The following is a 10665-nucleotide window of genomic DNA, read 5'->3' on the forward strand; positions in this document are numbered from 1 at the left end:
TCTTATTAAATAGAAAAAAAACTTCAGATTTAAAAATGGATGAAATTTATAACAATTACTATATTGCCATTTGACAATCAAACAAACATCGGATAGGAAAATGGTAATTACTTTTTCTTCATTTTATTTCTTCTTGATTTTCCTGGTCGTTTATTTTTTGGTTTACTATCGATGTTATTATTCTTGAACTTGCCTTTCTTACCGCCGAAGCCAAATTTTTCGTTTTTCATCTGTCGTTTTTTATTCACCCTGAAATAAAAAATAGATTAAGTTCCGTTTTATTAAATTTTTCAAGAGACTACATGAAATATCATACTTTCTCGAAGGATTATCTTGTTGCGATTTATTCTCCAGGAAATCAAGATCAGTTCGCATTCCTTTTCGGTATTTTTTGATATTTTCCATTAATTCGCGCTTATCCTTTTGCTTACGTAAAGTACTCTCTACTTGTTTCTTCTTTGCTAATTTTCTTTCTGTTCTCATTTTCTTAACTTTTTCACTACGTTCTAAACCAGCTTGTTTCTCCAATAACGAATGCCTAACCTAAATTCAGTACAAAAATGAAGTGAATGTTTCGCCAACATTTTAGTGAATCGAGTATTTTGAAAAACATTACTTTTTGCATATGTTCGTCGGTTTTCATCATTTCTGCAAAATAGTCATTCGGTCTTATGGTAGGTATACCTTGGGCTTTGACTCGAGCTAAACCTTCCATAGCAGCCAACTGAGCTTGTCGATGAAACATAGTTTCTCTTTTAAACTCATTTAATGCTAGATTATCAGAACGTCCTGTTTTGACGAATTCTTCTTGCTCTTTCAACTGAAATAAAACTCACAGTTTGAGGAAAGAAAACTCGAAAGTTGGAAACGTCTCTCGAATTAATTGAATAAATTACCTCAACACTCAACTCTGGAGCTAATTCAGCCTGTTCATTGATGATATCAAATCTTTCCATCCATGGTAAATCTGTTTTGATAGAGTTCAGTTTTGATTTCAATTTTTCCTAAATGATAACGTCACATTCGGTGAGAAACAAAATGGTGCATTAAGAAAAAAACATGAATACAATAAAACTTACGACATCGTTCACAAAGATTTTCTTTTCAACGGGAATGTTAAGACCAGGTTTCAATTTACCAGCTAAGAATAATTCTTGAAGCTGAAAGATAATTTTTGAAAATGAGGTGGTGAAGTTAATCAATCAATGCAAGATATTAGATTATTATGAACTCACCATTTCATCTTCATCTTCTTCGTTGCTGTCCATCATGTAATCCGTTATATGCTCAGGACTTTTTAAACCCATAAAATATTAAATAAATAGAAAACTAATAATGCTAAAATAATTGAATACTGAGTTTGAAAATTATTTCATTTACATTTGCTGAGAAATCATAAACGAAAATGAACAATGCGTGAAAACTGAAAAATGTAAACACGTGACTCGCCGCTACGCGCATTGTTTACATGGCAACACTGATATATCACAGTGTGACTTTTTTGCTAACGCAATTTTCGCAAAAATATTTTTTATAAAAAATTTAATTTTGTTGTTTTAAAAATTTCGTGCAAATGAAAAATTTTGTTACGTGATACGTGATACATTTTTTACCGAGTGCAATTTTATATCATTATCTTTATATTACCTTCAACGACATCATATCGTTTAATATTTACGGCGACAAACTTTTTAGTTTTTCAACCCTACCGTCATTCATCACACCGCTTCGAGTTCAAAGGATCAGTCCATCTTGGCGTCTGAGGATTGGTAGACTTACGAGGCTGATAGAAATTCCGGTGGTTTATTCATTCATTCATTCATTAATCATTCGTCAAGTAATTTGTTTTTTCGTAATGTTTATTTTTGAAATATTTGAAATTCAGTGATTAAAAACGTTATCGCTCGTTGATTACAATTACTGATGAATGAATCTGAAATAAAGTAAAATATTAAGTTCGATTGATTACATTTTCTTCAAGTTTTACTCATTGGGAAGAAATGTATTTTAAAAATTTCATTTCATCAGTTGATAAGTTTCTTGCGGTGTTTGATTTTCTCCTTGTTACACAACCTAGTATTCTTCGGATTTAAACGCTCATATCGAAATAATCTACATTGTACAATGGACCATCATAACAATTCTCAAGATCATGAGTGCTCAACTGAGAAAAAAGAAATGTCGAGTCTTTTGAATTTGGTTAAAACATTTAACAATTTCTACATATCGGGTAAGCATTTTGATTTTTTTCCGTTATCAAGTTCGTCCGCATTTCTGACCTGTATTAAGAATAATTTGGCATGAGTTCGATCAATGTCAAATTCGAAATGCGAGACAGAAATGCGGTATTTTTTCGTTTTCGATCGATATCTCATTATAACGCATTAACAAAACTTACCTATTTGCTCTTTTTTTTTTTTTTTTACAGAGCTGAATAAAAATCAATGTCATCCTTTTGTTGTCAACGGAACACAAGTTGGATTGATACGATCAGATATTTTGAAACATCTCTTGCAATACCCGAATGTGTTCCGCTTACATTTTGATAACGTGATACTGAATCCAGCTTTCAAAACTTACGATGAAAGGACTAAAAATGTTGACGCCGTGCTTCGTGATCTCCGTTCTAAGAACGCACTTATCACATTGAAGGGTTGGAGAGACGAAGTAAGATTATTTTATAATTACATCGAGTACACTACGAAATCAGCAATTCTTTGAAAATTATTCTCTCATTTAGGATTTCGAAGTACGTTCGTCATTTAGCTCAGAATCACTATTTAAAATGGATAGATCTGCGACGTGTGAGTATGCAGCATTTTCTAGTATAAGGTTAATAACTTTGAGATTATTTTAAGATGTATTTCCTTTAATTATATAGGTTTATTTGGAATTTGTAACTACGGGGTTGATATTAATGGATACGTAAATGATCCAGAAAAAGGTTTATGTATCTGGCTTCAGAAAAGGTCCTTAACAAAACAACGCTGGCCTGGGAAATGGGACAATATGGTAATATTAGAAAACCTATTGGTATTCATTTAATGGAGTAATTGATTTCTGTTAACGATTTTTTGCATAGGTTGGCGGTGGTCTGTCATTTGGGCATAATATCTTACAAACTGCTCATAAAGAGGCTGAAGAAGAAGCTTCTGTTCCTAACGAATTAATGCTTAAGCTCATTCCAAGTGGCTCCGTATCGTATGTATTTTTTTGTTTTTACAAAAGGTATGGGTGTGTAAAGGAATGATATTTCATTAATGTTATTAATGTTATGAAACAGATTTTTCTTCGAAAACGAGCAAGGATTGTTTCCGAACACCGAATTTGTATACGATTTAGAATTGCCCGTCGATTTTATTCCTAAAAATCGTGATGGTGAAGTCGAAGAATTTGAATTATTAACTGCACAGGTTCGAAGAATATAGCTCAGATCTTTTGATTATTCTTGATGTAAGATAAAAATTAATACTTGATTTTCTTAGGATGCTTTGGAACGCACATTTTCTTCCGATTTTAAAACTACAAGTCGTCCAGTATTAATTGACTTTCTCGTACGACATGGTTACATTAGACCTGACACGGGTTAGTAAATCATTTTTATAATCGTTTTTAATTAATGAATTAGTTATGTATGTAGGTATATCTATTTTTTCATTAATTTATTTTTTTTTTAAATTTTAGAACCCAGCTATCCAGCCATTATTGAATTGCTTCACGTTAATCTTCAGTCTATTTATGGACAAAGCATAAAATGTTTTTTTGATGAGAACGGTTCAAGTGAAAATGTTTAAGCATATCTGCCCAAAAATACTTTTAATTTTAATTCTATTATCGAAGATTGTATTTAATCAATAAGGTATGATCGGATTGCTCCTTTAAATGTAGAATTTTCAAACATTATTGATTTTTGTAAGTTTAATTGAATGTTGCTTGTAGAATTTGTCAAGCGAACATCAATTAGTATTGTGATTTTGTTAATTTTTCACTACTTTTATATGATATCTATATATAGTTTATTGCTTCAGTGTTTACATATAATCAAGTTTCATGAGTCTATAAGAAATAATCAATCAATGAGCATTCATGTTTATTTTTTCGTTAGTACGTTGGAAATTTTATCTGAAAAATTTTTGTGATATGGATTGTCTAGTCTAATACTAATACCTTAGTTGTTTATAATTGTTACAGTTTTTTTTGTTTATTCCTTTTTGCCACTTCTTTCAGAAGAATTAAAATTTTGAAAAGCCAAAGATTATAAGAAGAATGGAGTGATTTCCCAGGAAATGAATATTTCACAAGCACAGATTATGTAGGCCTAAGTATATGTGTATTATCATAGAATTGTATTTTTATGTGAAAAATTACGTGTTAATAAATGTACCCATTCCTTTCATTTATGAATTTTATGTATTTTTTTTTTCAATTTATTCATAAATATTTGGGTGTTTATAAATTGAACGAAGTACAATAAACTTCATTTTTTTAATCTTATAAGACGTTGATAGGTTTTAGAGGAAGTTTAAACGTGATTTACTTTTTTATCTTCATCTATTACCCTCATCCGAAGATATATAGGTACATTTGGAGTTATCATTTATTGAAATTCAATAATTCATGCATGAGTTCCGATAAAGACGATTAATACCATTTACCAATTTAGAATGATGTAAGATCTTTTCGCGGAAAGAAATCCAATATCCTCAACTAGCTACCTATATCAGTTTTTCGTAGAAAACTAAAATTTTAGGCTAGAATGGAAAAAGTATTTTTGATTATTTGCAATTTTTTTCCAACTTATCACTGGTTTATTTATAGGTTATTTCCCACTTGAGCATAGATTAGGTTTTAACAGTGCTCACTTGTACAAATGTAATATTTACATAAACGTAATCATTCGTTTTCGAAGAATTCTGTTGGGTTTCCTTTTTTCAGCGAAGATTTTATCGAAAGCATTCATTTTATGGAGAAATACTATTTGCATATTTTTTGTAGTTTCTATGCAAGGTTACGTTACATATTTATACCTACTTCACTTTTACAATATTTGGATACCTAAGTGTGGCATCATGGTATCGTTGGCGATTTTTATAATCTCGTTGCCCACATTTGACATAATTGAGTAACGCCTACGGTTTAGATGTCTTACTTATTTCTTACTTGGCGTAGGCATTATGAAAGTCGAAAAATTAAAATTCATCAAAGAGTTGAATTCATTGGTGAATAGTGATTTGGTGAAATGACAATTTGATCATAATTAAAAACGTTCGTATGAGGCTCATGTTTTATTTAAACTTGAAGTGAAGAATATTTTGATTTTGAATAAGTAGGTACTTCGTTTTTTTCGGCCGTATCTAAAACTTCAATATGTACACGTACATTCACGTACATACATCTGCGTAAGTATGTAGTACTGCAGCAATCAGCAAAAATGGTATAAATTTGAAATTTCGAATTTTAAATTTCTCTTTTTCCCTCATCATCTTCCTACTAAGTTGAAAGCTTATGCCCCACCCTCTGATAACCCTCCGGCCACCGGGCCTCCACCACCTAAAGCTCCTTTACCTCCACCTACCACCACTCCCGCAGTCAGTTACTGGGATTAAATATTTGATGCTGCTGGCAACACTGAAATTCGTCGACGCAAGAATGCAAACAACTTTCGCGTCTTCTCTCTCATAAACCCGAATTTTATCACTTTTTACCGCCTTATTAAATAATTTTTGAATGAATTTTCACGTATAGATGTTCGTAAATATTTGTTTTACTGATGCGTTATATTTCATCGATTTGAATGAATCGTTGATTACACATCCTACATCATTTTCAATTAGAAACACCGTAAGTATGACATTAATTTCTTTCTTGGGATAAGACCTTATCAATATCATTTACATGTAAATCTATTCAACTAATCGTTTGAACACCTGTTTGCTTTTTTGCTCAAATTAGGTAAATTTAAAGATGAAGTAAATCAGTGATCAAGAAATATTAACCATGAGCTGCTGTCCCGATGATACCGATTCAACTGACGACCAAAAACCATACATAAGGGAGTGTACCGATGTGTTTTGGTTGTGCATATTTCTCGGATTTTGGATTTGCATGGTAAAGTATTGAAAAATTTTGGTACATAATTTTAAAATGTTATGTATTCCTGGTCGGTAAATAATTGTAAAACCATCGTACTTTGTAGATCTTAGTAGCTTCATTTGCTTTCGTTTATGGCAATCCTCTTCGTTTAACAAATGGTTATGATAGTTTTGGAAATGTTTGCGATTCTGATGATAATTACGAGTACCAGCTCGCCGATTTCAACTTTTCCGTCACTGAAACGACTGATAAGAAGTACGTTTTTCATTAAGCTTTTTTCGTATTTTTTCAACATTATATTTTCACATTTCGAAATGATTCCTATTGCAGATATTTATTTTTTATGGATTATGAAAACACCCGTCAATCTTTACAAATTTGCGTGAAACAATGCCCGGATAGAGATATGTTTAGTTTGAACGATATCGAAGATTTTTATAAGCGCACAGGATCTTTATTATGCAGGTAAACACATCATTACACATGTTTAATAAAAGCTTTCCACTGCGTTCATACTACATATAATGCAGTTGATTATTTTTTTTAAATTCTGCATATTTTCATTAGATACGGTTCTGATTTTAAATTTTTACGAGAAGCAAATTTTCCTATAAATTCTTCATTTGGTCCTTGTCCAACCTTGCCGGTTTATAAAAGGTAGGTAAATGAGAAGTTTTACGTCAGGGCGGTTTTATTGAATTATTTATTACGGTTCCTTAACTTTCACAGCTCACCAATATTGAATCGATGCGTGCCCGATGTTGCGAAAGATGTTGGCATTTATTTTCTGAATGAAAGTTGGAATTTTGTAGAAGAACTAGTTGGAGATCTGTATAGAACATGGAGATGGATTCTGTGGTTAACTTTAATTTCTGTCGGTAAATATGATCTACAAAGATAATATCAAGACAAAGCATACGATTTATCAACATAAATGTTTGAATAGTTAATTGATGGGATTTTATGTTTTAGTACTTTCAATGATAGTGGTATCTTTACTTCATCTATTCGCCAGTGTAGTTTCATGGATCATAATGGTTTCAGTTTGCGCTGTTTGCGTTGGTTTGTGCTAATGCTTTTTGTAAGATCAAATTTTTGCAACTTGATACTTACTGATTCCTCCCTCCTTTCTTAGTGGTAACAGGTGTATTGTGGTGGACTTACTTCGACATCAAATGCCAATTGGATAATAGAGAATCGGGGCAGTGGCTAAATGAAGAGGTTGATAACGAAGAAGTTTTCAAAATTTATTCTGTGGTTGCTACAATAGTGACGGTAAATTTATAATAATTTTAATTCTGACAAAATTAAGATTAGGTAATTTGCTTTTATGAAAAAAAAAAAATAATTTTTCATGAGGATTATTTGTATTTCAGTTGATAATTTTGCTGTTAGTATTTGTAATGAGAAAAAAGATTACGTTTTTAGCGGCTTTATTTCAAGAAGCTTCGAATTGCTTGGCAGATTTACCTTGTTTATATTTGCAACCGATCATTTCATTTTTATTGTTAATGGCATTTTATGCGTATTGGATTAGCGTTGTTGTTTGTTTAGCTACTGCGAGTTAGTATCTTGTATCACTTGACCATTACCCAAGCTTGAAATCCGAATTCATTATTCAATAAATTATGTAGGTTATGTCGAATCCAAACGGTTTGTTCCATCTAGTACACGTATAGCTAGCATGAAAAACGAAACGACTGATTTTCCATCCAGCAGCAATTTGAGTGTAGATGATTTAACGGGTAGGTTGTATTATAAAGCTCACTTTTTTTTAGTATCGCTTCATCTCGAATGTAGAAATATTTGTGCATGTAATAAAATTAATAGTACCACTTTCGAGGTGATCAGATTTTAAATGAAGTACCTAAATATTTTTAGGTTTCACTGCAGTAGAATATGTCGAAAGCACGTGGTTAAAGTACATGCTACTTTTATATTTTGTTGGGTTGATATGGGTATCAGAATTTATTCTTGCTTGTCAACATATGGTTGTGGCTGGTACTGTGGCCAAATGGTATTTCAATAGGTACATATGCTGTTTTATATTCATTTATCACATTTTTTCTTTCTTACCGGTTAAATGGTTATTTTTTTTCTAAAGTAAAAACGGCAAAAATTCGGCTTCAATGGTGATGACATCGATTGGAACTGTGATTCTTTATCATCTTGGTTCTGCTGCTTTTGGATCATTTTTAATCACGTTATTGAAATTACCTCGAATTATATTCACATATTTGCAAAATAAGTTCGTATGGATATTTCACGAATAGAGTAATTTGAATCGATTATTTACTTTTGCTTTAATATTATTTTTAATTACAGATTTCGAAAGAATAAGGACGAATCTCAGTGCGCTGAATACGGTTTGAAATGTTGTTCTTGTTGTTTCTACGCTCTGGAAAAATGTTTACGCTTTATGAACCACAATGCCTACACAGTAGTCGCCGTTCAGGGTATAAATTTCTGCCCTGCTGCTTATAGAGTATGAAACACTCGTATATGTGATTTTGTTATTCTTTATCATTTGATGATTATACATAGGGGTTTTTTTTTAGGCGTGGAAAGTGCTAGCGAATAACGCATTAAGATTAGCCACGATCAATAGCGTTGGAGATTTTATTTTATTTTTGGGAAAATGTTTTGTCGCTATGATTATGACTGTAATTGCGGTGCTGATTTTCAAATTTGACTCTTCTTTGAAATTTTACGCTGGACCAACCATGATTGTTTTCATTTTCTCTTATTTTGTTTCTCATACAGTGATTTCATTATATGAGGTTCGTCTTGAGTTTTTCGTATTTGAGTTGGACTTTATTCTCATTTCTAACTTACAAAATATTTTGTTGTCGCAGTTGGTTATAGACACCTTGTTTCTGTGCATTTGCGAAGATTTAGAGATGAACGGTAACGATGGACAATGGAAAACGACGCTTCTAGCTAGTATCGAATACAAAGGGGTTAAACGTTGTCCGCCTCCTCAGCCCACCGAATTGTAATGCCATTATTTAAATCTTTGTAACAATTTGAGCGGTCGTGTACTCCTACTTTGCCTTAAACACTAAAGATTAATTTCAGTATTACTTTCATAAGCTTAAGACGTATCACTTTCGTGGAGTTCATATTGTATGAAGTTGTTTTATATTTTATAAACATTTAATTTGTTTTAATTGTTCGATAAAATTAAGTATTTTTATAACTTTTTAACTTGCGTTGAGGTTGTGAGCAACAATAATTTTTAAGTCATTTGAAACTAAAAACGTCCTTTTACGATTACTTCATTTTTTTGTTATTTTCCAATCATTGAATGTTTAACTTTTTACAAAGATACTAGGTATATTGTAACTTTCCTTTGTTTTTTGAAATTTTTTTAACGTTACTAGTCTTTTATGGTAGACATTATTAGTTCTTTTTTATTTTGAATAAAAAAAAAAGGATTCTGTTATACCTGAATTGCTTCATTAAGTTTGTAATAAAGTATAAAAAGTATTGTTTTATTGTTCTTATTTTTATTGTTTCTTATTCAATTTTTGTTATCGAGTTACTTGGTCGTATGCGTGTGAGGTTTCATAAGCGACACATTCGTCATGGAAAGAAAGAAAAATCAAACTTCACATAACCAACTATTTCATGGGCTTGAGAATCATTTTTTCAGTATATAAAATTAAGGGTGTGATTTAATACCACGACAAAAAAGGGCGTCAGCACGACAGGCATAGGCACTTTCGCGCCAGAAAAATCATTACCACGACTAAATTGGAAATTCCCAACAATAAAGAGCTTACCACGACATAAAAGGTACTCCAACGACAAAATAATGTATCAAACGACGAATTAAAAAATTCACGACATTTTATTACTTTCAACTGCTATATAAGGCAATGCACGACAAAATTATTCTATCAAAAACAGGCATTTCACCGACAGAAATAAACGTTCACAAAAGGGGAAATATTTTTTGCACGACGAAAAAGGACGTCATCACGACAAGCATTTTTTTGTTCATAAAAGATGAATGAACGACGAAAAATGATGAAGTTCCACGCCAGATGACGACCGACAATAAAGTATTTATGAACGACTACGATTTAATAACGAGATAAGCAGTATTCACGACAAAATAATTTCATACACGACAGAACATTATCAGTTCAATTACAATTATATTTTGTATAAATTTTGACAAATAATCAACTGAGGGTTTCTTTCAAAAAAATTTGAGTGAAATTGTAACTCAGTAGAAGAGAACCAAATTGGGCTAAATCGAAGCAAGGGCAAAAGCTTAGGAAAAAAATGAGAATTTTGAGGATTGATCGGTGATTTTGTCGGCAAATGGACGATAATTAAATACCTACATGATTGTAAAAAATTTGAATTTTTGAAAACTGAAACTAAGATAAGTTATTGTTGAAATTTTTGTATTTTCATAACTTTCTTGAATTTCTCACAATTTCCCAAGTTTTTCCTACTTTTGCGGAACCGGAGGGGGGCAAACTGTCTCCCCTTAGCTCCCTTTCGCTTCGTCCCTGAGGTCAAAAGAGGAACAGGGGTCGCCCATCAAAGTCCACAAAA

General features: G+C 31.7%; 3 protein-coding genes across 3 annotated transcripts; 2 read left to right on the plus strand and 1 right to left on the minus strand.

Moving 5' to 3' along the window:
- Positions 1-28: 28 nt before the first annotated feature.
- LOC135838630 (probable rRNA-processing protein EBP2 homolog) lies at positions 29-1439 on the minus strand. The gene is made up of 6 exons (XM_065354338.1): positions 1236-1439; positions 1080-1160; positions 897-1004; positions 617-820; positions 317-543; positions 29-249 (listed from the first exon to the last, which is right to left on the minus strand). The coding sequence occupies exons 1-6, from the start codon at positions 1305-1307 to the stop codon at positions 108-110; spliced, it is 834 nt and encodes a 277-aa protein (XP_065210410.1). The 5' UTR covers positions 1308-1439; the 3' UTR covers positions 29-107.
- Positions 1440-1559: 120 nt separating this feature from the next.
- LOC135838629 (uncharacterized) lies at positions 1560-4396 on the plus strand. Its single transcript, XM_065354337.1, has 9 exons — positions 1560-1837; positions 2078-2230; positions 2429-2667; positions 2741-2804; positions 2882-3012; positions 3083-3201; positions 3284-3413; positions 3486-3585; positions 3685-4396. The coding sequence occupies exons 2-9, from the start codon at positions 2125-2127 to the stop codon at positions 3792-3794; spliced, it is 999 nt and encodes a 332-aa protein (XP_065210409.1). The 5' UTR covers positions 1560-1837; positions 2078-2124; the 3' UTR covers positions 3795-4396.
- A 1233-nt stretch (positions 4397-5629) lies between these two features.
- Positions 5630-9582, plus strand: Ctl1 (choline transporter-like protein 1). Its single transcript, XM_065356310.1, has 15 exons — positions 5630-5841; positions 5953-6108; positions 6197-6348; positions 6424-6558; positions 6661-6750; positions 6823-6971; positions 7066-7155; positions 7229-7368; positions 7470-7656; positions 7728-7838; positions 7975-8122; positions 8198-8341; positions 8419-8578; positions 8652-8873; positions 8949-9582. The coding sequence occupies exons 2-15, from the start codon at positions 5998-6000 to the stop codon at positions 9090-9092; spliced, it is 1983 nt and encodes a 660-aa protein (XP_065212382.1). The 5' UTR covers positions 5630-5841; positions 5953-5997; the 3' UTR covers positions 9093-9582.
- The last annotated feature ends 1083 nt before the right edge of the window (positions 9583-10665 follow it).

Source organism: Planococcus citri, chromosome 3 (assembly GCF_950023065.1).
Source record: "Planococcus citri chromosome 3, ihPlaCitr1.1, whole genome shotgun sequence".
NCBI classification, from domain to species: Eukaryota; Metazoa; Arthropoda; class Insecta; order Hemiptera; family Pseudococcidae; genus Planococcus; species Planococcus citri.